Raw genomic sequence first — 25,219 nt, 5'->3', positions numbered from 1 at the left:
CATCACACACAGATCTCTTCTTAGATAATATATATTAAAAAATAAACCTCCAATTCAGGGTATAAAAACAGAGCGAAGGCACTTGGGGGTGGGGGGTGGAGGGGTGGCCCCCACAGGCAATACTGAGATGGCCCGGGTCACCGTGGTTCCCTCCGGAATGAAGCCCTGAGTCCCCCAAGCAGAGGGCAGGAGGGAGAGATGGCCGAGGCTCATGCGGGGCCAGTAACCCCAGCTGGGCCCCTTCCAGGTGTGGCCCACAGCTCCCTCTCCTCAGGCCCTCGGGGTGTGAGATGCTGCGGCAGCTGTGTGGGTGGGGGTGGTCCCTCACGTCCTCTCCCCCATTCCTCTCCTTCTTGCAAAAGGCCTGGGGGATGTAGGAGAAGAGGGGAGACAGGGAGAGATGGAGGGAGAGACAGGGAGAGACAGACACAGAGACAAGACAGGTAGAGTAGAGAGAGAAGGGAAGGTGGAGAGAGGCAGGTGGGCACAGAGACAGAGAAACAGATTATCAGAAACAGAGACACAGAGATGAGAAACACAGGTGGAGTAGGGAGATTCAGAAAAGACAAAGAGGGAGATGGACAGAAGGGGCTGTAGGGATGCGAGCTCTGGAGGGGGACCCTCCTTTCAGGACAGCGCCCTGGCCCCCAGGTCCCCCACTCACCTTCCTGGGTGGGAACCTCAAGTGCAGCCAGGCTGGGGGACAGAGTTCCCCCCAAGCTGAGACAGGAGGGGTCTCAGGCGGCAAAATTCCTCCTCCAACTCCTGGTGGGGTGGGGGTCATGGATGAGGGGGGCCCCTTCCTTCCCCGGCCCACTCAGGGCACCCCTGGCCCGCCCCGCCCCACCTCCAGCTGCTTCATGGTCTCCTCCAAGCTGAGCAGGTTCTCCTGGATTTCCTGGGTCCGTGCTGGGCTCAGGGGGCCGCCCCCTGGGACCCCATCCCCATCTCGAGGAGGCCCCGCCCCACTGTCTTCCTCCGCCGGAAACAGAAGCTGCTTCAGGGACAGCACTGGCCAGGGGCAAGGGGGGCGGAGTCAGGAGACCAGGGGGCTGGGCTGGGATCTGGGATGGGGGATTCCGAAGGGGATGTGTAGGGGCTGGAGGTGAGAGTGGGTGCCAGGCAAGGCTGAGCAGATGGGGTTTGGGCATCCAAAGGGAGGTGAAGAAGTGAGGCTGGGTTTAGGGTTGGGACAGGGCAGGAAGGTACTGAAGACAGAGATGTGTTCAGGAAGAGGCTGAATATAGAGTCAAGGAAGGGATGGTGGCTGCAGAAGAGGGACGTGGGCACCCAGGACAGTGGTGCAAGCCGGGTGGGTTTGGAGCATTTGTTTTCTGGCAGCTGGGCGTAAGGAAATTTTTGACGGGGAGAGCCTTGTTCTAGTTGGAACAGAGGCACTGTTTGGGCTGGTGGCCACCCTGGAGGGGCAGGGCTGGGCTACCTTTCCGAAGGGCCGTGGCAGCGAGCTGGCCCTCGGGGCCTGGTCTGCAGAAGGGCAGGAGGTCACTGAGGATTCTCTCGGTCCGGGCTGGGTGGGGGAACAGGGAGGGAGCTCACATCCTGCCGGGCCTCCTGTGGATGCCTCTCTTCACCCGGCAGCCCCAACCCGGCCCCTCACCCAGCATCCCTCTGGTCTCACCATCAGCCGGAGACGTCTCTCGGCCACCATTGCCATTCTCAGAGCTGCTGAGGAGGGGTTCTCGGGTGCTGAGGGGAGGAAGTGCTGGGTGACCCCACACCCCTGGCCCTGGGGGGCCGCAGGGGCAGGGAGACAGAGAACTGGAGGTGGGGAGGCAGGGAGGTCCGGAGACAGAGACAGAGGTCGAGGCCGGGAGACAGGGAGACAGAGAGGCCCAGACAATGGAAGACACAGAGGCCTGGAGACAGGAGACAGACGGGGCAGTGGTGGGGTCGGCACACGCGCACACACACACACATGCATGCACACGCTGTCACACATGCACACACATGCATACACACACCATATACGCACACACGCACACACACACATGCATGCATATACACACACTATACATGCACGCAGTCACATACTTGCGTAGACACACATGTATGCACACACATGCATTCACACATGTGCATGCTCACACAGAGCCGGTTCTGGAGTTGTAGAGGGAAGCCTGCCCCGCCTTCCGGCCCCACTCCCTGAACCTCCAGCTCTCTCCATGGCCCCCCCTCACCTGCTCGGGCTGGGCCGGGGCTTAGGGCGAGAGGCAGGGGCAGGGACTTTCAGGGATCCGGCAGTCTCAGTGATGAGGGCACACCAGCTGGGGAGAAAGGCCAAACCCCCGGGCAGTCAGAGCCCCCAGACCCTATGCCGGGGCCTCCCCACAGCCCTCCTGTCCCCGGGAACCCAGAGACCTGGGTGTCCTCAACCCACACTCAGAACTCAGACCCCCCCCTCACTTTTTCCGCTCCGACACAGTCTGTGCCACCAGCTCGTATATCTGGGCCTCCTGGTCCCAGGTAAAAAGGACGTAGAAGGCTTTGTGATCTGCAGGGAGAGGGGGAGATGGGGCTCAGAGCCCAGGTCCCCCCAGTGCCTGCCTCTCCCTGAGCACAAGCTGGAGAAGTCACCCACAGTGGTGGCGCTCTCAGGGCTCCCATGGCTCAACTTGCCACCCACTGTCTGCTAATATCCAGGGCCCGATGTGTCCTCCCGAGCCCCACCTCTCACACCTCCTTATGGAATCGGGCAAGTACCCTGGCTTACCTAACAAAACCCCTCCAGCCACTCCCACCCTTCAGCCGCTTCCAGTGTTTGTGGCCCTGGTGAAACTTCCTAGCAGTGTGTTTACAAATCCCTCCTAACTGGGCTCCTGGCCTTTCTTCTCGTTGTTTACACAAGACACGCCTCTGTGCAAACGCCTGCAGCAGTTCCTACCTCACTTATAAACCCACTGAGCCTGGCCCCGCCCTGCCCACCTCCACCCACTTCTCAACCTCTTTGCTAGAATGCTGGCTCCCTGGCTCTCTAGAGGGTTCTGCTCCCCACTCCACAGGCAGCTCTGCCCAAAAGAGACACCCTCTGGCCGGTGCCATGCAGTGGCTACGCTCACCGGTGGCCACCTCGCGGGTCATGGCGGAGGTGAGCCGCAGCACGGGCCGCAGCATGGTCTTGCCGTCGGGCGTGGGCGTCAGTGTCCGGCTATGGGACTTGAGCAGCAGCCGCTCGTCCTGGCGCTGGAGCAGCAGCAGCAGGTCGTCCAGCAGCAGCACATGCACCTCTACGGGGTGAGCGGTGCTCACACGGCGTGCCCCCATGCAACCCCCTCCCCGCCCCTGGCTCACTGCCCCCACACCCTGCACTAGGCAGCTGCGCTGGCACTCACCCACAGCCTTGTCCTTAGTCACCCGCCACGTCAGTGGGCCCTCGTGGACCAATTTCTTCTTGGTGATGTCCAGGTTCTGGGGCAGGAGGGGGTGATGGTTCGTGCAGGTTGGCAGGGGGTGATTGGGGTTGGTGGGGAGGGGAAGGGCAGGGCAGTGACCGGGATGACCACAGGCTGGGGATCATGGGATTGGCATGAGGTGGGGGCCAGAGCTCTCGCTTCCTGGGTGTATCATGGGATGGGCAGGGCAGGCTGGGGGCTGTATCACAGAATCCCCTGGGCCAAGGAGTAGGGGGTCGGGGGAGGCAGGAGGGTACGGTCACACCTTGAACTCGCTCAGCATGGGGTCGCTGCTCTGCCGAAGGTGGGACAAGTCCAGGCGCCGCTGATAGTCCTTGAGCCTCTGGGGCAGAGACGGGAGCGTTATGGGACAAGCTAAGTGCTGGGGCTGACCTGCAGTGACCCACATTGGCAAGATGAGAGCCAAGACCAACTTCTGATGGGGGCAAGCTGAGGGTTGGGTCTGACCTCCAATGACCCTGAGAGGGAGGTGCTGAGGGCCAAGCCAACCCCTGGACACACACTGACCCTTGAGGGAGACAAGCCAAGGGGTGGGGTGTGACTTCTGGATAGGCTGAGGTAGGGTCCGCCCCCTGCTCTCACACCACCCACTGTCCCGGGTATGGCGCCAGCCCAGGCTCACCAGCAGGTCCTCCATGTCACGCACGGCTTGGTTGACATGGTGTAGAATTTCCCGGCAGCACTCGGCTGCCAGCTCCACTTTCTCCCGTTCCGTGGGCTCTTCTGCAGGCAAGGGAGAGAGCAGCTCTGGTGAACCCCTGCCCTGGAGGCTCCAGATTGGGCAGCCAAGGTTAGACAAAGGACAGCTGGCCGGGCATGGTGGCTCATGCCTGTAATCCAAGCACTTTGGGAGGCTGAGGTGGGAGGATCGCTTGAGACCAGGAGTTCAAAGCCAGCCTGGGCAATATGGCGAGACCTCGTCTCTAAAAAAAACTAAAAAAATTAGCTGGGCATGGTGGTGTGCCCCTGGGGTCCCAGCTACTCGGGGAGCTGACGTGGGAGGATGGCTAGATCCTGGGAGGTTGAGGCTGCAGTGAACTGTGATGGTATCACTGATGAAAATGAGTGAGGAAAAAAATGTAAAAAGAAAAAGAGGAGAGCTGAGGCCCAGAGAGCTGGGCCTGCAGTACCTGTGTTCTGCCCGATGCTCTGCAGGAGCAGGGGGTACTTGGTCAGCCGCTGCATCTCCGTAGGGATCATGTCCTTCAGCTGCAGGCGGCGGCACCGCGGGCGGCTCTCAGCTTCCTGCGGGAAACGTGCTGGTGTTGCGATGGCCCAGGCTTTGGGCTCACCCCAGGGCGCAGGCACCTAGGAGTCTGGGTCTCCAGGCCCCTCCTCCCTGGGAAGCTGGAGTCCAGACCCCACCTCACCTGCACGAAGGCACAGAACCGAGGGTCCTTGCGTTGCTTGGCTTTGAGCTGCTCTAAGGCAAACGACTGGCGGCTGCAGAAGCGGGAGGAGATTTTCTGGAACCAGGAGCCCTCAGCACCATCAAACTACAGTGAGATTCAGGCCAGGCAGGTGTCTCAGTGGGGATGGGCAAGAACAGGGACTAAAGTACGACAGGCTGGAAGCCCAGACCCTGGGACTGGAGTAGGGTGGGCTCAGGACCCGCCCTGGGCCTGGATTCCAGGTGTCTAGCTGGGAGGAGTGGGAGGGCTGGGCATCTCACCCGGGCCAGCAGCACATCCCCGATCTCCTCGATGAGGTAGCCACTCTCTTGCCTCCGCTTCATCAGGCGATCGAGGAACAGGGCTGTGGGGGTAGGAGGAAAGGGGTGCTCCACCAGGGCCTGGAAGATGCTGTGTGGGGCCTGCTGCGGTGTGGTGGGGGTAGGGCTGCAGGTGTGTCTGTGTCTGATCCTCGGGACCAGATGGCGTATCTGCCCCCACCCCATGTGAACGCTGGGGTTCCCGAGCAGGTTGAACCCAGGGCTAGAACAGAGCTGCCCATGGGGCAGTGGGGTACACAGAGGGACCCTGGCTCTGTACTCACAATGCACCTCGATGAGCTCATCCAGGCTGGGGAAGATGTTCTGCAGCTCCTCCAAGGAGAAGAAGAGGCATTCCGCCATGGGCTGGAAGAAGAGGTCGTGCAGCACCCGCAGCATGCGCACGTGGGCCGCCTCTGTCACCAGCAGCTCTGCAGGGCCACCAAAGCAGGAAGCACGTTGGGGAGGGTGCAGACTAGAGGGCATGACCTCATGGGCAGGCTAGAGGAATGAGGCAGAGCAGGGAGGAAAGCTTCCTAGAAGTTGGTGGGAAAAAACTCTCTCTGGCTAGCCATGGTGGTTCACACTTGTAATCCCAGCACTTTGGGAGGCCGAGGCAGGAGGAATGCTTGAACCCAGGAGTCCGAGATCAGCCTGGGCAACATGGTGAAACCCTGTTTCTACCAAAAATTTAAAAAAGAAAAAAAATTAGCCCAGGCGTGTTGGTGTGTGCCTGTAGTCCCAGCTACTTGGGAGGCTCAAGTGGGAGAATACCTTGATTCCAGGAGGTTGAGGCTGCAGTGAGCTATGATGGCATTACTGCACCCCAGCTCAGGCAACAGAGCGAGACCTTGTCTAAAAACAAAACACCTGGGCACAGTGGCTCACGCCTATAATCCCAGCATTTTGGGAGGCCGAGGCAGGTGGATCACAAGGTCAGGAGTTCGAGACCAGCCTGGCCAACATGGTGAAACCCCATCTCCACTAAAAAAAAAAAAAAAAAAAAAAAAATTAGCCAGGTGTGGGGGCGGGCTCTTGTAGTCCCAGCTACTCAGGAGGCTGAGGCAGGAAAATCGCTTGGACCTGGGAGGCGGAGGTTGCAGTGAGCCGAGATCACACCACTGCACTCCAGCCTGGTGACAGAGTGAGACTCCGTCTCAAAAAAACAAAACAAAACAAACAAATAAAAAAAAAAACCTCTCCGGGTGGAGTCCTTTGCCCTCTTACATAGCCACTGAGGGACCGGGTGCAGTGGCTCACGCCTGTAATCCCAGCACTTTGGGAGGCTGAGGTGGGCAGATCACTTGAGGTCAAGAGATCGAGACCATCCTGGCCAACATGGTGAAACCCCATCTCTACTAAAAATACAAAAATTAGCCGGGAGTGGTGGCGGGCACCTGTAGTTCCAGCTACTCGGGAGGCTGAGGCAGGACAATCGCTTGAACCTGGGAGGCGGAGGTTGCAGTGAGCCATGATCGCACCACTGCACTCCAGCCTAGGCGACAGAGTGAGATCATCTCAAAAAAAAAAAAAAAAAAAAAAAAGCCAGTGAGGATTCCTCAACCCACTGCCTTTCCCTTTTTGCTGTGGCAGCCGGCCAGAGTGACCAATGGTCCCCATTTGCCTGCCTGGGCTTTCAGTGATAAAACTGTGAATATCCTGAGCAAATGGGGACAAGCTAGCCATCCCACCCGCCAGCAAGCTTGCAGCTGTGTTTAGTGTCTAACCATCAAGCCACATTATACAGTGGTTGACAGCCTTAGATCCAGGGACCCCCACATCCCCAGAGGGCATATGTGTGAGTTTCAGGGGCCCTAGGAGTCCCCTGAGACTAAAAGCATGATTTTGTATATTATGCATATTCTTTCTGGGGAAAGAAATTGCTATCCTGTCGAACGTGACAGTCACCAGCCACATACAACTCTTTACATTTTCGTTAATTGAAATGAAATTTTAAGTCAGTGCTCAGTTGTATTTAGTGCTTTTTTTTTTGAGACAGAGTCTTGCTCTGTCACCTAGATTGGAGTGTGGTGGACTGATCTGGGTTCATTACAACCTCCACCTCCTGCCTCCTGGGTTCAAGCAATTCTCCTGGCTTACCCTCCCGAGTATCTGGGATTACAGGCATGCACCACCATGTTCGGCTAATTTTTGTATGTTTAGTAGAGACGGGGTTTCACCATGTTGGCCAGGGTGGTCTCGAACTCCTGACCTCAAGTGATCTGCCCACCTCGGCTTCCCAAAGTGCTGAGATCACAGGCGTGAGCCACTGTGCCCGGCCTAGTGCATTTCAAGTGCTCACCAGCCATAGGTGGCTGGTGGTCCCCATGGTGAGCAGTACAAATAAAGCACATTTCCATCTTCCAGAAAGTCCTAATGGATAGCACATGTTCATTTTTTTTTTTTAATTTTTTATCATATCCTTAGAAGGATCTGTGACCCAAAAAGTACTCAACTACCCTAAAATTTTTGAATAAGTATCTTTTTTACGATGAAGTCATCTGTAAATAAGCTTTCAATCAAGTCCAAAAACTTTCTCTTGGGCCAGGCACAGTGGCTCACGCCTGTAATCCCAGCACTTTGGGAGGCTGAGGTGGGGGGATCACCTGAGGTCGGGAGTTCGAGACCAGCCTGACCAACATGGAGAAACCCCGTCTCTACTAAAAATACAAAATTAGCTGGGCGTGGTGGCACATGCCTGTAATCCCAGCTACTCAGGAGGCTGAGGCAGGAGAATCACTTGAACCCGGGAGGCGGAGGTTGTGGTGAGCCGAGATCATGCCATTGCACTCCAGCCTGGGCAAAAAGAGCAAAACTCTGTCTTAAAAAAAAAAAAAAAAAAGCTTTCTTTTTGCCACCAACCTTCCCAGCCACCACACAATTAGCACAGGAAAAAAGGAAAAAGACAAAAATGATACACCCATCACGTCTCCATGCAGAAGCAAGCACTGCTAATATACTCATCATTCTGCCAAACTTTCCCGTGTGGGGGATCTTTTCTCCCCTAAGCAATTAAGATCAAACTAGTAACAACAATCTCATTAAAATGCTCTTCCTTGACTGGGCCTGGTGGCTCACACTTGTAATCCCAGGACTTTGGGAGGCTGAGGTAGGAGGATCACTTGAGCCCAAGAGTTCAAAACCAGCCTGGCCAACATGGCGAAACCCCATCTCTACAAAGAATACAAAAATTAGCCAGGCATGGTGGTGCATGCCTGTGGTCCCAGCTACTTGGGAGGCTGAGGTGGGAGGATCAGTTGAGCCTGGGAGGGTAAGGCTGCAGTGAGCCATGATTGTGCCACTGCACTCCAGCCTGGGAGACCGACTGAGACTCTGCCTCAAATAAAAATAAAAAAATAAAATAAAATAAAATGCTCTTCCTCTGTGCCCAGCACTATGCTAAACATTTCACACAAATCATCCCGTCTTCATGACAATATCTGAGGTAGGAACTATTAATGCCCACATTTCACAAGCGAGGAAATAAAGGCTTACACCAGAAATGCAGTGTTCTTAGCATCAACACTGTCTTGCACTGCTAGAAAGTTTTGGAAATGTCCCTTCCGCAGTGGCATTCACATTCCATCAAAATGCTCTGTGTTGAAACAATCTGAACTTGGAACAAGAGGGAATTTGAAGCTGCCTTCAAGTTCTCCCTATGGTAAATAACACCAAGATGAACATCTCTCGGCGCCTGTCTTTGCCTTTGCCAGAGCTGGATGGTGTCCTTGGCCACAGTGGGGTGACGGGGGCAGTACTCACCGCTGATGACCTCCTGCCGCTTCACCTGGCTCTTGGGCAGGCTGTGCAGGGTGTCTGGGGGGACGAGTTCCCGCCAGCCGGGAGGCTCTTCTGGTTCAAGCTCCAGTCCCGACCGCCCCGGCTCCCCCTCATCTCCAGGCTCGGGGCTGTGGACAGAGGCCTTGTTAGGGCCCCAGCTTGGGCCATCCCAAGAAGCAGCCTTCAACCTCTTAGAGCATTCAACCCTGGTCAGTGGCCTTGGCATTCGATGCCCCCAGGGTGGCCCGTGCAGCAGACCAGGTCTCTAGATGAGACCACACTACAGTCCCCAGATCTCTAGAAGCATTCTACCCCCTCCTCCTCCAAGGTCTGTGACCACAGTTGGCCTCAATGACCTGCCTCCAACGCCCATTCCTCTGTGACTCTGACAACAATCCCTCCCTGATTCTCCAGGCTGCCTTAGTGGATGGGGGAAGGGAGAGGGTTGACATACGTGGCTCGTCGGGCAGGGCCAAGCACTGCCGTGGCGGAACTGGGGTCCATGTCCACGTCGCTCCGGGAGCGGCCCCCACCCCGGCCCTTAGCCCCGAGGCTGCCCCGGGAAGGCCGGCGGCGGTCACTCACCCGCAGGCTCTCTGAGCGCCCCAGACGCCCTGATAGCCTGGACCCCGAGGCCAAGGACAGAGTCAGGCAGAGGCCGGGGACAGAGACAAGGAGAGACCAAGACAAGAACAGAGACAAAGAGAAACCAGGACAGGGACAGAGACGGGGAGAGACCAGGGCAGGGACAGAGATTGGGGAGAGAAGAGGACAGGGACAGAGATGGGAGAGACCAGGACAGGGACAGAGACGGGGAGAGACCAGGACAGGGACAGAGACAGGGAGAGACCAGGACAGGGACAGAGACAGGGAGAGACCAGGACAGGACAGAGACGGGGAGAGACCAGGACAGGGACAGAGACGGGGAGAGACCAGGACAGGGACAGAGACGGGGAGAGACCAGGACCGGGGCAGGGGTGACCAGGACAGGGATCAAACATGCAACAGAAGAGAGAGGAGAGAGTCAGAGGAGTGGTGGGATTTTAGGGGCACTGGGGTAGTGGGGGTGTCGGGGGAGGGTGGATACTGAAATTTGATGAGGGAAGGAATGGGGAACCCAGGATGGAACATAGGACTGACCCCCTCCCTTCCCTGAGGCAGGGGGATGGCAACAGAGGGGGTGTTTATGGGGTGGGGAGGATTTCCATACTTAGCTCTTCAACTGGGAGGGTGATGTCCCCACCCACCCCTCACAGGGAGTGAAGGGGAGGGAGTGGCCATGGGGAGAGGGGAGGGGCTGGGAGAAATGGGGGAGGGGCTAGCCCTTCCCCTGCCCAGGGCCCAGGCACCCACCTCTTCCACCTTCTGGGGAGAGAGGGGCACAGGGTCAGAGGTGGGCCCAGATGGAACCCGACCCACCTCCCCGCACCCACCAAAGGGTCCCCAAAGCAGCGGCACAAGGACGGGCAGGAGGCAGAGCCTGCCCCCCAGCTGTAAGGGGGACAGGGCCCCCAGGGCACAGAGCAGAGGGGTGGGGGGTTGAGGGACCGGCACCAGGAGGCAGGAGCGAGGCGGGGGGTGGGGGGCAGGGGGGCTTGAAAGAGAAGGGGAGGAAGGGCTGAAAAAATGAAAAGTGGCAGGGAGATCGGAGGGGGATGGAAGGTGGGGAAAGAAAACCCAGGTGAGAGAGGAGGGGGGAGGTAAGAGGGAGGGGGAGGGGGGAGGTGAGAGAGGAGGGGGAGGTGAGAGAGGAGGTGGGGAGGGGAGGTGAGAGAGGAGGGGGAAATAAAGGAGATGGAAGGAGTGGTGGAGAGGAAGGGAGGAGGAGAAAGATTAGTGAAAAAAGGAAGGAGAGGGAGGAGAGGAAAAAGGAAGGATAAAAGGAAAGGGGGGCAATGAGGAAGCAGGAGGGAGATGACAAAAGGAAAGAAGAAGAAGGGAGAGGAATGGCGAGACCCAGAGAGCAGCAGAGGAGCAGGGGGAGCGACAGCCTGGGACAGGCAGGCGCAGATGGCAGCGGCGACCCTGCACCCACCCACCAGCGCCCAGTAAGCCACGCCCCCCGCCCCTGCACCCCAGTCTGGGCACCTCTCGGTTTCGGCCCCCTCATCGGTACTCTCTGGGGGCGCCAGGGCCTCCAGGCTCATTGGGCCCTGCGGGGATGAGTCCCCCAGCTCCAGGGGGGCGTCGGCACCTGTGGGGTGGAGGGAGCAGGGCTGGCTGGAAGGCCTCTGAGGCCACGAGACGCACACTCTGGGGGCCTGGAAATGTGGGGGCTAAAGCTGCCCAGTGCCTGGCAGACACCACACGGCTGCTCTGTACTTCAGCACAGGACAGACAGATGTTAAGACCTCTGAGAACACGGCCACTAGGGGCAGGAGCATGAAGATGCAACAGAAGTGGGTGCCCCTGTGCGTCCTGGGTGGATGGGGACCCCAGGCCTAGCAAATAGGTCACAAACAACTCTCCCACCCAACCAGACTGCAGCCTCCTGAGGTTGGGAGGGCCCTGGATTCCATGCTGCCTCCACGTCCATTCATCCTCCCCACCCTCTCATACCCCTTTAGAGAAAAAGAAACAGAAGCCAAGAAAGGGGAGTCATATCCAAGACACTAAATAAACAGAAGCAGTCAGCAGAGCCGGTGCGTGAGCCCTGGCCTGGCCATGCAGAGATCCAAGGGTGTGAGGCCACACCGGTGTAAGGACGAGATCCAAGGGCCTGAGGCCACAGAGGTGTAAGGATGGTGAGGGATGAAGCTCATGGGGCTGGCGGGCTCCCCACCTAGGGGGCCAGCAATGCAGCTCAGAGGGTGGACTGATCATGTACTCAGGGAAGGTTCTGGAAAATGAAGGGCTGATGGAAAACGTAGTCCAAGGGGGTGGGAGACACAGCACCAGCAGAGAGGTCAGAGCCTGGGAGGAAAGCTGTGGAAAGGGTAAACTGAGGGAAGGGGGAAGTTATGAATGACAGTGGTGACCAGGAGCAGGGAGGAGTGGACGCTGAGAGCAAAGGGGAGGTGTTGCTGGGGAATGGCTTCTATCTGGGGGTGCCAAGGGGGCAGGCAGCACCCCCACCCTGGATCCCCGGGCCTCATGGAGCCCTGGTCCAGGAAACTCTCACCTGGTTCCCGGTCTGGGCTGTCTAGGGACAGAGGGTGCAGAGAGACTCCAGGGGTGTCCTGCCCAGGAGCCCCGACATTCCGGTCCCGAGAGGGCATCCCCAGGCCTCCCTTCCGGTCTGTAGGACCTGGCTTCTCGGCTGGGGAGACAGTGAGGGAGAAAGAGGGAGATAAGAGAACAGTAATTCAAATCCACAACTGCTGGGGGATGCAAGAGGCTGTGCTCAGGCCCTTCCCCACCATGACAAGGAGCCCCTTCCTCCCTCAGACCCAGGAGCCCCCATCCCTTCCTCCCTCAGACCCAGGAATCCAGGTCCCCAGCCCTCTCCCACACAGGCCTCCAGTATGGATGCTCTGGCTACAGGTCCATTACCATCAACCTCTGCTTTGAGGTGTCGAAAATCTGGAACTGAAACGAGAGAGAATGAGACAGTGAGTGGGAACAGCTGGAGAAGACAGGGGAGGGCACAGGCCAGAGCCGCCTTACCCTGCGGCTCTCCCCGGTTCCAGCGGGCGGCATCCAGGATGCTGCTCAGCCCCTTCTTGGTCTTGGCAGGCTCGTCCGACCGCCGGTTCCCCATCACCTGCGAGGGGAGGAAGACCAGGCTGAGCATCTCTGAGATGACAACAAAGCAGAATTTGACGCTGGGTGTCCAGAGTCATGAGGCTCCCAGGGCGTCTCTGGAGAGGAAAGGGTCAGGACGGGGCACTGAGGGAAGCACCTTTTTCCGGAAGAAGTTCCTCCCCGACTTCTTGTCTCCACTCTTGGTCCGCACCCCAAGGTGGCGCATGTACAGGCCAATGGCGTTGACCACGGCAGCACTATAGGGAGGGGACAGTGAGGGCTCCACACACACAAAGACACACACACACACACACACAGTCCCTAGAGGCAGAGGCCCGGCCTTCCCATCCTGACCCCACAACTACTTCCTGTGAGACTCTGAGGAGAGATGAGAGGGTTCAAAAGGACAGGGACAAGGGCTGTTACCCAATGCCCAGGACCCAGGTGTCCAGGCCCCCAGCCTCCTCCTCCCTCAGACCCAGGCGTCCAGGCCCCCAGCCTCCTCCTCCCTCAGACCCAGGCGTCCAGGTCCCCAGCCTCCTCCTCCCTCAGACCCAGGCGTCCAGGCCCCCAGCCTCCTCCTCCCTCAGACCCAGGCGTCCAGGCCCCAGCCTCCTCCTCCCTCAGACCCAGGCGTCCAGGTCCCCAGCCTCCTCCTCCCTGAGACTCAGGAGTCCAGGCCCTCAGCCTCCTCCCCCCTCAGACCCAGGTGTCCAGGGCCCCAGCCTCCTCCTCCCTCAGACCCAGGTGTCCAGGCCCCCAGCCTCCTCCTCCCTCAGACCCAGGTGTCCAGGGCCCCAGCCTCCTCCTCCCTCAGACCCAGGTGTCCAGGCCCCCAGCCTCCTCCTCCCTCAGACCCAGGTGTCCAGGGCCCCAGCCTCTTCCTCCCTCAGACCCAGGCGTCCAGGGCCCCAGCCTCCTCCTCCCTCAGACCCAGGAATCCAGGCCCCCAGGCCCCTCCTCCCTCAAACTCAGGAGGCTGCACGCCTCTCCCTGCCGCCCTCCCTGCCCCCCTCACCTCTTTTCTTCGTCGGTAGAGATGGTATGTCTGTAGGAGGAAGAGAGATGTTTGTGACATATTTGCTAGGCCTGGGGTCCCCACCTACCCAGGATACATCTCAGGGTTGCTGTCTTGGGATAGGCAGGGGGAAGAGAGACAGAGAGGGGACACTGCAGAAGGGATGGGGAAGGACCGTCACAAGAGGGAGGGAGGTCTCTCATCCAGGAGGACGGGATCCAAGTGCCCGATCATGGACAAGACCCAGAAATGACAAGGGAACCCCAAAGCTGGAAAGGGAAGACTTGGATTCAAGGTGAGTTAAAACGCTAGGGCAGAGGAAGACCCCCAGTGCCAAGAAATGAACTCTGACCCTGAAGAGGGAACCTGCAAACAGGATGGAACATGCCAGAGGTAGCACGGGTGCCCTGGGGCTGGGGAGGGGCGACGCTCCCCCCAGGGCTGGCCCACTCACTGCATCTCCTCCAGGTGCATGAGCAGCCGCTCCGCCACGTGCCGCTCCCGGGCCTCGTAGCTGGCTCGGTCCCGCCCAACCCAAGCCTCCAGCTGGGCCAGCTCCTGCTCCCAGGGCGTCATGCCCATGAGCCGCTTGGAGCGGAAGTCCTCCAGCTGCCGGCCCACGGCTGCCTGCTGGCTTTGCACCACCTCCTGCACGAACCGCCGCTGGACATCCTCGGAGATGAGGTCAGCCCTAGTGCGGTCTGTAGGGACACACATGGGGGCCAGGGTCCAGCTCCCTGGTGATTTGGATCACGGTCCCCACCCACCCTCGGACTCCGATAGCCACACTTCCTGAGGCCGCTGCCAAGAAGGAATGAATGAATCTCGGCTGTCCGAGCAGAGCATGGGAGTGCGGCCTCCCTCCCCTTGGCCTCCTGGGAGGTGTGGTCCCCGCTAGACAACTCTTCCTCATCCCATCCTTCTCCTTACCAAGTTCAAAGGCGACGTTGGAAGGGACCGGCACCCGCAGAACCTGCTCAAGAGAGAGAATGGGGTGAAGAGGAGGACTTGGTGTGCTGAGATGCAGGCCGGGAGGACTGCCAGGAACCCTGGTCTAAGCGAGGGTGCTGGGGAAGGCCTGAGTCAGCAGCTGCCCTCAGGGCAGAGGTTGGGGACCGCATGGTGACTCTGCAGGCCCAAACAGGGATTGCGGGGTTGGGGCAGCTTGAAGGTCTCTCACCGCTGTCTTCTCCAGGAAGCTGTGGTAGAAGTCCAGGAAGGCCTTCTTGGCCTCCTTGGGGCCCAGTGAGCCCAGCATGTCAGCATGCAGACAGCAAAGCTGGGGGAGACACACAGCATGACTCTCCGCTCCCTCACCCTGCCTCAAACCACACTCTCCCTTTGAAAAGGGCCTTTCCGGCCGGGCGCGGTGGCTCACACCTGTAATCCCAGCACTTTGGGAGGCCGAGGCGGGCGGATCACGAGGTCAGGAGATCGAGACCATCCTGGCTAACACAGTGAAACCCCGTCTCTACTAAAAATACAAAAAATTAGCCGGGCGTGTTGGCAGGTGCCTGTAATCCCAGCTACTCGGGAGGCTGAGGCAGGAGAATGGCGTGAACCCGGGAGGCGGAGCTTGCAGTGAGCCGAGATCGCGCCACTGCACTCCAGCCTGGGCAACAGAGCCAGACTCTGTTTCAAAAAAAAAAAAAAATTAGCCGAGTGTGGTGGTGGGCACCTGTAATCCCAGCTACTTGGGAGGTTGAGGCAGGGAGAACTGCTTGAACCCAGGAGATGGAGGCTGCAGTGAGTGGAGACTGTGCCACTGCACTCCAATCTGGTTGACATAGAGTGAGACTGTTTCATAAATAAATAAAACCCAAAATCACACAGCTACTAAGTGGCAAAGTTAGGATTCGAATCCAGGCAGCCTGTCTCCACTACACTCCACTTCCTGGAAAGACTGTGAGCAGCTTAAGGGTTTATGTGTGTTGAGGGGTGTTGTAGGTTGATCCATCTGTGTCCCAGATGGTGCCTTGTGCATACTGAGGGCTTGGAAAGAACAGATGGACAAGTGGGGCTAACTCTGTCATCCGTCAAGCATTTCCTGAGTGCCAGCCCCTGTGCTGGGTGACAGTGGGGACTCCAACCTGTCCTGGCTCCTGGGGGCTCTCATCTGGGAAATGAACTCACTCCAATGGGAGTGGGACTTTTTCTCCTTTTTCTTTTTTGAGATGGAGTCTCGCTCTGTCACCCAGGCTGGAGTGCAGTGGCGCGATCTCAGCTCACTGCAACCTCCTCCTGGGTTCAAGCGATTCTCCTGCCTCAGCCTCTGGAGTAGCTTGGATTACAGGTGCCTATCACCATGCCTGGCTAATTTTTTTTTTTTTCGCCTAGGCTGGAGTGCAGTGGTGCAATCTCGGCTCATTGCAACCTCCACTTCCCAAGTTCAAGTGATTCTCCTGCTTCAGCCTCCCGAGTAGCTGGGATCACAGGCGTGTACCACTGTGCCCGGCTAATTGTCGTATTGTAGTAGAGATGGGATTTCACCATGTTGGCCAGGCTGGTCTTGAACTCCTGACGTCAGGTGATCCACCTGCCTTAGCCTCCCAAAGTGCTGGGATTATAGGCATGAGCCACCGCGCCTGGCCAATTTTCATATTTTCAGTAGAGACGGGGTTTTACCATGTTGGCCAGGCTGGTCTCGAACTCCTGATCTCAAGTGATCTACCCACCTCAGCCTCCCAAAGTTCTGGGATTATAGGTGTGAGCCACTGTGCCCAGCCCCACCTTTTTTTTTTTTTTCCAAGACAGGGTCTCACTCTGTCGCCCAGGCTGGAGTGCAGTGGTGCAATCACTGTAGCCTCGACCTCCTGGGCTCAAGCTATCCTCCTGCGTCAGCCTCCCAAAGCGTTGGGACTACAGTCATGAACCACCAGGCCCGGTCCTCCTTCTCCACTTTCAACAGTTTTAACAAATCTATATCGACTCTCCACACCCCCCAAATACAGCAAAATTCTAAGAGAGGCCAACAGGAAGCAGCCCAGGGGACCACAGCTATCTCTGATCGGCTCCCCACAAGCTGATGAGGTGAGGGAGCTATGCGAGGATAAACTTCAAAATGCCCAGAGGCCGCTGGGGTCACCTCAGGCAAGTCCCTGACCCTCTCTAGGCCTCAGTTGCCACATCTGTAAAAGACCATGGTAGTCAGCACGATCCCTGGGCTGATTGTCCACGATCTGGTGTTCTAGAAACCCCAAGGCTTGAATGGGGGACCCCCTTGCTCAGAGGGCCAGAGTCTCCATGCACGTGCTTGTGGGGGGAGCCACTCTTCCGGAAAGAGAATGTAGATGGGGGAAAGACTGAAATTTCCTAATTTTCTGCATATCTGATGCTTTGGCGTCAGGATGACCAGCCTCTGGTCTTGCAGCTGACATGTTCTTCTTTCCGCATGCCTTGGGCACTTCTCCCCACTCTTTCTACGGATTTCCTCGTTTTCTGGAGGGATCCACTATGCATGTCCATATGGTACAGGGCCCTGGCTGTCCCCAACTCCTATCCTGTGCTGGGCTGGACTGGGTCTTCTTGGGATGAGACCCTTGTCTACAGATCCCCTGCCAGCCAGCACTGTGGCCTCTCCCTTTCTAAATCACCTGCTGGGTTTTCTAGACTCTGCGGGTGTGTCTGGATGGCATGGTTGTCCATCCACATCTCCCAGGTATCTTCTGCCTCATCCGGAGGCTTCTGGATCCACAACCGTTTGGTCTCCCTTGTGAGCTGTGTGTGGTGGTTTTCTTGTTTCCAGATCAGCGCCTGCTGTGCACCCTAGACCTGGGATGGCTAACAGCTTCTTTCTCCCAAGCATCAACCCTGAATGACTGCGTGCTGGCATCTGCCGAGAAGGCTTTAGAGAGAAGGATTCGGTCCCCTAGAGTCCACAGAAGGGCGCTGCCACAGGCTGATGGGGAGCGCTGATACAGGCACAGAGTGGGATGGGATGTGGTTTCTGCCAGGCTGCTGGACTCTGTGGCTCTGCGGGGTCCTGCCGTGTGTACCCTGCCCGCTGCACACTGAGATCTACCCTGGGTACCTGTAAGCCTGTTGAGGTCACGTGGCGTGCTTTCTGGCTCTTGTCTAAGGCATTCTCTCTTTCTAGATCTAGCACTCTGTGGTCTAGATCTGCTTTTCCAGACCCTCCTGGCACTAGCTCGCTGGTTTATTTTTTTATTTTTTTATTTTTATTTTTTGAGACGGAGTCTCGCTCTGTCGCCCAGGCTGGAGTGCAGTGGCGCAATCTCGGCTCACTGCAAGCTTCGCCTCCCGGGTTCACGCCATTCTCCTGCCTCAGCCTCTCCGAGTAGCTGGGACTACAGGTGCCCGCCACCACGTCCGGCTAATTTTTTGTATTTTTATTAGAGACGGGGTTTCACCGTGGTCTCGATCTCCTGACCTCATGATCCGCCCGCCTCGGCCTCCCAAAGTGCTGGGATTACAAGCGTGAGCCACCGCGCCCGGCCTTGCTCGCTGGTTTAATTCGCCAAAAGCTGTGCCTGTCCCAGCCCCACCCCTCCCTGTGCCCACCCAGCCCTGCCCTCACCAGGGGTCCTGGCTCAAACTGCAGGGCCACGTGCTGCAGGAGGGCCATGAGGTGGGCTGGGCGCCGCTTCACCTGCTCCAGGCTCTGGAACTGGCTGTTTTGCTCTTCTGAGTTCTGGGGGTGCAGGCAGGGGTGAGTACAATGGGGAGAAGAGGAGGGGCCTTAGGGTTGACCCTACCCATTCCTGGCACTTCACAAGGGATCCAAGCCAGGGTTAGCTCCTGGGAAGTGGGGAGTGGTGACAGTGTCCACAAAATAATGCTGACAGCAAGGGCAGGTGGTCAGGGAGAATGGATGAGACTTAATATTATAATGGTAGATGATGAGGACAGAAATTAGGAGAGAAGAAATTGGGGTCCATGCTGGGGGAGGAGAGAGCAACGATAAGAAATGGGGTTAAGAGTAAGAAGGGTGGGCATCTATGCTGCTGTGTGGGCTCTGAGTATGGGGTCGGCGAGGTGAGGAAGGAGGTATCAGAGAGATGAGAGGATGAGACAGACCGTTGGAAGAGGCCAAGAAGACAGCATCTGCGGGTGGGAGGGGACCCGGGGCAGGACACTGAGCCTGGGACAGAGCTTTTCCACCTTATCTCCCACTCACCGTCTCCAGCTCGTTCTCAAAATCCTCATCCTCAGCCCCGATGATGCTGACGGGAACCAGGCCAGGCCGGGAGGGCCCGGGGGAGGCCTGTGGAAGGGGAGGGCGGCTTCAGTCCACAGGACTCCCTACCCACAGCCCCAGAGTCCCCTCACCCCTTGCTCTGTCCACTCACCGCCCCTCGGGCCACGTCTTCCATCTCCCTGGGCTCTGCAGGGCTGGGGGAAGAGGAGGGGCCGCGGTTAGGAGGGTGGGAGGAGGCAGCCCAGGGTGGTTACTCACAGATTCCTGGCCCAGGTGTGAAGGTGAGTAAACAGCCTCCCCCATCCCAGCCTCCGCAGCTCAATGGGGCCTCTGTGTGGCCACAAAGAGCCCTTCAGAGACCCGCCAGGGGGCGGGAGCCCAGGGACGGGAGCCTGCGGGGGCAGGCATTGGAGGCTCAGGAGCCTGGGTCCATGGGAAGGCTGAGTCTGACAGCCTGCAATCTGGGGTCCCTAATGCCCTAATGGAAGAGGGGGCTGGGGGCCTGGACTCCCAGGTTGGAGGGACTAGGGGCCTGGGGGCTAATTCCTGAGGGCACAGCCTAGAGGCAAGCGGGGATGGGAGGGTTAGAGGAGAGGTGGGAGAGAAGTGGGGTGCAGGGGTCTCCTCTGGTCTGTGACAGGCCTGGGGCAGGATGTGGCCTTGGAACCCACCAGCCCCACTTCCTGTGACAGGAAGTCACAATGGCAAACCCCCAACCCCCAACTCTCTACATAAGAAAACAAAACTCAGAACCCTCCTCCCTCAGGGACCGGGAGTCCCCAAACCCAGCAAGTTCTTCTTTCCCCCAGGGACCTCATCTCTTCCCAGGCTTCCAGTCCCGGAAAACAAGTGATGGGGCCTCAGACAGCCCATCTCCAAGGTGTGTCTGTCCCCTCCACCCTACATGCGGCTTGGTCTGTCCGCAGCCAGCTCTCCTTGGCTGTCTGTCCCTTGAATCTGTCTCATGTCTTGGTCTCTTTTCACCGTTTCCTGATTTTTCTCTTTCCCTTCCTCCAGAACTGTCTCATTTTCCCCACTATCCCTGCCTCCCCTCCCTCCATCTCTCCCTCTCAGCGGTGACACCCCCTTTCTGCCTCTGTAGCTCCGTCTGTCCTGTCCCTGTCTCTGTGTGTCTGTCCTCCCACATCTGGTTTCTGCAGCCACCATCCTCACACCTCTCTGAATCACGATCTCATGTGCTGTCTCTCATCTCTCTCCATCCCTTTTTCTCCCCCATCTCTTGCTGTCTTTCCCATCTTTGTCTCTCCTTGAGTCTCCACTTCTCTCTGAGTCTTTCCACCGACATCTTCTGTGTCCTTAATTAGTCTGACTAATGCCACGGAGCCCGTGTCAGGCGGGAAGGAGCTGTGGAAAGAGGGGTGGGGTGGACCAGTGGCGGGGCTCCCCACAGCCCAAAGCTATTTATAACCCAAGCCAGCAGAGACCCGCCCTTCTCCTGCTTTATGGGCCTCCTCCCTAGCTCCCCAGTAGATGGTAACCAGGATTTTGATGATTAAACAATGATGCTTTCTGGAGTGTCCAAATGCCACCCTGTGGGCCCACCTGGGGAAGGCATCATTTTTATTATTTCCCACAAAGTGTATTTGTCCAATATCTAAGCTTGGGCAATTCAAGATTCAAGTACTGTTAAACATTCACTTTAATAAATTTGCAAACTGGCCAGGCGAGGTGGTTCATGCCTATAATCCCAGCACTTTGGGAGGCCAAGGTGGGAAGATCGCTTGAGCTCAGGAGTTTGAGACCAGCCTGGGCAACACAGTGAGACCCTGTCTCACTATGAAACATGACCACGGATGTGGAGGGTCCATGCTCATCCCACTCAGAGGTGGAAATGCTCAACTGAGGCAGGGAGATTTTAAAAAGGCAAAGAGAGGATACTCATTATCTCTGCAAGTGCTTGGTGCCAGGTCTGGAACTGTGCACTTGCCAAGTTCTTATCTCCTTATTCCTTATCACAATAATAGTGAAATAACAGCTGACACATAAGAGACACTTAGTATGTGCCAGGCATGGCATCGCTGGTTTACAGGTAATAACTCATTTAATCCTCTCGGTGACTCCAAGAGATCATTATTATTCTCATCTCCATTTAACAAAGAAGGAAACTGAGGCACAGCTCAGAAGAGGCAGAACCAGGACTCGGACCTAGGCAGTCGGGCTACAGAGTTTATGCATTTAAAATAAACTGCATTTGGTGGATGCAGTGGCTCACACCTGTAATCCCAGCACCTTGGGAGACCAAGGCAGGTGGATCACTTGAGCTCAGGAGTTCGAGACCAGCCTGGCTAACATGGTGAAACCCCCATCTCTACAAAAGATAGCCAGGTGTGGTGGTTCATGCCTGTAGTCCCAGCTACTTGGGAGGCTAAGATGAGAGGATCGCTTGAGCCCAGGAGGCAGAGGTTGCGGTGAGCCAAGATTGTGCCACTGCCCTCCAGCCTGGGCGACAGAGTGAGACCTTGTCTTAAAATAAAATAGGTCAGGCGCGGTGGCTCTCGCCTGTAATCCCAGCACTTTGGGAGACCAAGGCGGGCGGATCACGAAGTCAAGAGATCGACACCATCCTGGCCAACATAGTGAAAACCTGTCTGTACTAAAAATACCAAAATTAGCTGGACGTGGTGGCACGAGCCTGTAGTCCCAGCTACTCGGGAGGCTGAGGCAGGAGAATCCCTTGAATCCGAGAGGTGGAGGTTGCAGTGAGCTGAGATCGCGCCACTGCACTCCAGCCTGGTGACAGAAGTGAAACTTCGCCTCAAAAATAAATAAATAAATAAATAAGACAAAATAAAACAGAGAGCATTGCTTTCAGAGCATGGGGAGCCCCCACCCTACCCTTCGGAAACTAAAATCTGAACCAAAGCTCTGAGACACATCACGTCTTCTTATGGATGCCTGGAAAAGTCACGGGGATGTGGTCACTATGGCCTAGGCAGGAGTGCATGTTGGATACGGCTGCTCCACAGATGCCTGGGGGTTGGAGATGATGGAGGCGAGGAGTGTCGCCTGTTTAGGAGGAGGGGTTTGGGCGAGTCCCACAAAGGCTGGAGAATTATAGGTGAAGCTGTCAGAGAATAGATGAATCTATAGGCAACTGACAAGGCCTGGGGGGTCCAGCAGAGGGAGCACTGCGTGCATGGGGCGCTGGGGGGTTACGGCTGGTTTAGAAGGTCCATGGGTTGGGGGGCTACATGGGTGTTGAGTTCTATGGAGGGCTCAGGGTCTATAAGGTGTTCAGCAGGTGACTCAGGGTCTCCAAGAACTTCTGGGAGCCTTAAAGAACCTAAAAGAGTCCTTGTAATGTGTAACTCCCCAGATTCTATTTGACACACAGTGGGTCTAAAGAATCCAGGGATCACACAGGATCATGATTCTATAGGGACAGCTGCCAGTCTGTGGAACCTCTGGAGACCTAAAAGGGGCTCAGAATTCCATAGGGGTGCGTGGTGGATCCCGAGACCCATGGTCTATAGAGCCCCGGTTTCTAGGGGATGCCACTGATCTATGAGGACCCCACGTCTATAAGAAGCCAGTTCTCCATGGGGGGCTGGCAGGAACCTGGAGCGTCTGTAAGACTTTATAATCTATACGGAATGTGGCGGGTCTACACGAGACCCAAATCTTACATGGACGTGGCGGGTCTTACGCGGGCCCTAAATCCTACGGGGGACGTGGCAGTGTGCACGGCCAGGGATGCCAGGGAGGACGTGCAGAGTCAGGGTCTGATACCCACTGGGGACCGCGTCCCTCACCTGCTCCAGGTGGAAAGAGAAGCCACCGCCGCTACCGGAACCGAAGCCTCCGCGCGCTGGCTCCGCACTCTCCCCACCCCTGCCGCCGCGTCGCTCTAGCCGCCCTGAGTCCACCTTTGCGGCCAGCTCCACTCCTCCTGCCAGCCGCTCTAGCCCGGCTCCTGCCGGGCTCCGGCCCCGACGACTCTACTCCTCCCGCCGGCCGCTCTAGCGCTGCACTGCGCCACGCAAGCCAGACAGGGCCGCTCTGGCCTGTCTTGGAGGGCCGGCGTTTCCGTATCTCGACTGCCCCCGTCACTCCCCGGGCCCCGCCCCGCGCCCGGAGGTGCAGATGGGTCCCACTCCTCCCGAGTTCGATCCGATATCTCCTAGTCACCCCGGCGCTGAGCACTCGGACCGCGGACTGGGTCTCCCCGTCCTATTAGTCTCCCCACTTAGGGGACCCGCTGAATTTCCAACGCTCGTACATCAATCCCCTCCGTCCCCCACCCCCACCCCCCTTCCTTTGGAACTGGAAAAGCAATAGTCTTGAGTTCCAGCACAACTTTCCGTCTGACATGCAGTGTAATCTGCAAAAAGTAATGACTTGTCTGCAGGCCTCAGTCTTCCCATCTGTACAATGGGAGAAGGCCTCCAGCTCTCTCCCTACACCTGTCTCCCACGGTATAATTAATGACCTAGAAAAGAGCTTTCCGAAAACTCAAATGCACTCTGCAACTTTCAGCTTCACAGCGGCCCTCGTCGTTGTTGTTATTGTTGTTTTCCTTCTTTAGGTGGCCCTAAAGCATGCGGGGGTTGGAGGATGGCGCTTTGCGGAAAGCACGTGCGAGTTCAAATCCCAACTCCACATTGTCTCACGATGTGCTTTCCCGGGGACGAGTCGGTTTGGCTCCCCGGGCCTCAGTTTCCCCACCCGTACAATGGGAGTGATCGTCCGTCCTCCACTGAGCAGGTGGGAGGCCTCGGCCCCGGCCTCACACCGTTCGTCCCCACCTATGGGGCACTCGTCAAGTGTGAGTTCTCCCCTCTTTGCGCCCTTTGACAGATGGGAAAACTGAGGCCCGAGGAGGGGCGGCCGCTGGTTCCGTGGGGTCCGAAGAGCGCCCCTCCGCTGCCGGCAGCGCCCCAGCCCCTCCCTCCTCCTCCCCACTTCCCCCAGCAGCCGAGGGGAGGAGGCCGGGCGGGGCCGGGGACCGAGTACCTGGTGTCCGCGCGGAGGTGACCGGCGGGGCGCCCGAGGTCGGGCTCGGCGATCCCGGGCCCTGGGTCCCGGCTCCCGCTTCCTGGCTCTGGCGGGGCAGGAAGTCGGGGCGTTTTTCCGGAGGCCCCCGCCCCGCCGCCCCTCCCCGCTTCCTGCCCGCGCCCCGCGCCCGCCCGGCACCTCCGCTTCCTTCCCCTTCTCGCCGCTTGCCCGCCCCTCGTTTCCCCGCTGCGCCCGGGTCCCAGCGGGCACCGGCCCCGCCCCGGCCGCGCCAGAGCTCTCCCCGGCTTTGTCCATCGGTCCGTCCGCCGGGCGCGGGCCCCGCGGGGCTCGCATCTCCCGGTTGGGGTCACCTCCTCGGAGGTTCTGGGGGCGCGGGCCCCGCGGGGCTCGCATCTCCCGGTTGGGGTCACCTCCTCGGAGGTTCTGGGGGCAAGCCCTGCTCCCCTTGCGCCCTAGACCGAGCCACGACCTCCCCGGCTTTCCGCGTCTGTGGTTCTCTTGGTCTTGCGCCCTTCCTTCGCCTCTGTGGGTGTGCTCCCGCCTGCGTCTGCGTCCCCTTCTCTGTCCCTCTGTCTTTCTCTACTGGGGTCTTTCCCTCCTTGGCCTCCACCTCTCCTCTCTGTCCCTCCATCACTTTCTCCCCGAAAGCCCTTCTCTACCCTCTCCAGCTCTCTCTGTATCTTTCTGCATCTCCGTCTCAGTCTCTGTCATTTCCCCAGCTGTTGCTGTGCCTGGGCCTCTTCGTGCCCATTTTCAGTTGCCCCTTCTCCCTTCTGTCTCTTCCTTTCCTTCTCGCTCTGTCTCTGTCCCTCTTTCTCTCCACGTCCCTGTCTCTCTCCCGGATTCCCAGGGACTCATCATCTCTTCCTTAACTTGCTCGTCCCAGTCATGATCCTTGGGTCTCAGCCTCTCTCCCTTTCTCAGGATATCCGTGTCTCTGTGCCTCTCTGTCATTGCCCCTGGATCTCCCTGCTATCCCCAGGTTAGGACCACAGACCCTCCAAAATGCCCCTTCTGTAAGTCAACCCATCGGGAAAAGGCTGCAGTCTGAATTCTGTACTAGCCCCAACCCACAAGATAGTCCCTGTGTTTCCAAGGCTCAAATATGCATAAAGTGGCTCACGCCTGTAATCCCAGCACTTTGGGAGGCCGAAGCATGGTGGATCACTTGAGGTCAGGAGTTCGAGACCAGCCCGGCCAACATGGCGAAACCCTGTCTCTACTAAAACAAAAATTAGCTGGGCGTGGTGGCACATGCCTGTCATCCCAGCTACTCAGGAGCCTGAGGTACAAGAATCGCTTGAGGTGGAGGTTGAAGTGGGCTGAGATTGCGCCACTGCACTCCAGCCTGGGAGACAGAGTCAGATCCTGCCTAAAAAAAAAAAAAAAAAAGCGGCCAGGCATGGTGGCAGGCGCCTGCAATCCCAGCACTTTGGGAGGCCAAGGCGGGTGGATCACCT

General features: G+C 57.9%; 1 protein-coding gene across 9 annotated transcripts; it reads right to left on the bottom strand.

Moving 5' to 3' along the window:
* Nucleotides 1-15: 15 nt before the first annotated feature.
* Nucleotides 16-23,844, bottom strand: ARHGEF1 (Rho guanine nucleotide exchange factor 1). 9 transcript variants are annotated; one of them, XM_030797074.1, is made up of 30 exons: nucleotides 22,556-22,834; nucleotides 18,934-18,976; nucleotides 18,762-18,848; nucleotides 18,162-18,275; nucleotides 14,805-14,903; nucleotides 14,555-14,597; nucleotides 14,079-14,325; nucleotides 13,625-13,654; nucleotides 12,764-12,863; nucleotides 12,529-12,625; nucleotides 12,415-12,450; nucleotides 12,044-12,181; nucleotides 11,011-11,116; nucleotides 9,377-9,544; nucleotides 8,905-9,050; nucleotides 5,427-5,573; nucleotides 5,104-5,186; nucleotides 4,802-4,927; nucleotides 4,562-4,676; nucleotides 4,054-4,154; nucleotides 3,676-3,753; nucleotides 3,351-3,426; nucleotides 3,078-3,245; nucleotides 2,425-2,512; nucleotides 2,199-2,285; nucleotides 1,640-1,707; nucleotides 1,442-1,528; nucleotides 848-1,011; nucleotides 665-765; nucleotides 16-364 (listed from the first exon to the last, which is right to left on the bottom strand). In XM_030797074.1, exons 2-29 carry the CDS (start codon nucleotides 18,955-18,957, stop codon nucleotides 682-684), a joined length of 2,907 nt encoding a protein of 968 aa, XP_030652934.1. In that variant the 5' UTR covers nucleotides 18,958-18,976; nucleotides 22,556-22,834; the 3' UTR covers nucleotides 16-364; nucleotides 665-681. The 9 variants fall into 9 exon arrangements, with proteins under 9 accessions (XP_030652934.1, XP_030652929.1, XP_030652935.1 ...); XM_030797069.1 differs by lacking the exons at nucleotides 848-1,011; nucleotides 22,556-22,834 and adding an exon at nucleotides 23,757-23,844; XM_030797075.1 differs by lacking the exons at nucleotides 9,377-9,544; nucleotides 22,556-22,834 and adding an exon at nucleotides 23,757-23,838.
* Between the last annotated feature and the right edge of the window lie 1,375 nt (nucleotides 23,845-25,219).

Source organism: Nomascus leucogenys, chromosome 17, assembly GCF_006542625.1.
Source record: "Nomascus leucogenys isolate Asia chromosome 17, Asia_NLE_v1, whole genome shotgun sequence".
NCBI classification, from domain to species: Eukaryota; Metazoa; Chordata; class Mammalia; order Primates; family Hylobatidae; genus Nomascus; species Nomascus leucogenys.
This window is presented reverse-complemented; position numbering and strand designations above follow the sequence as displayed.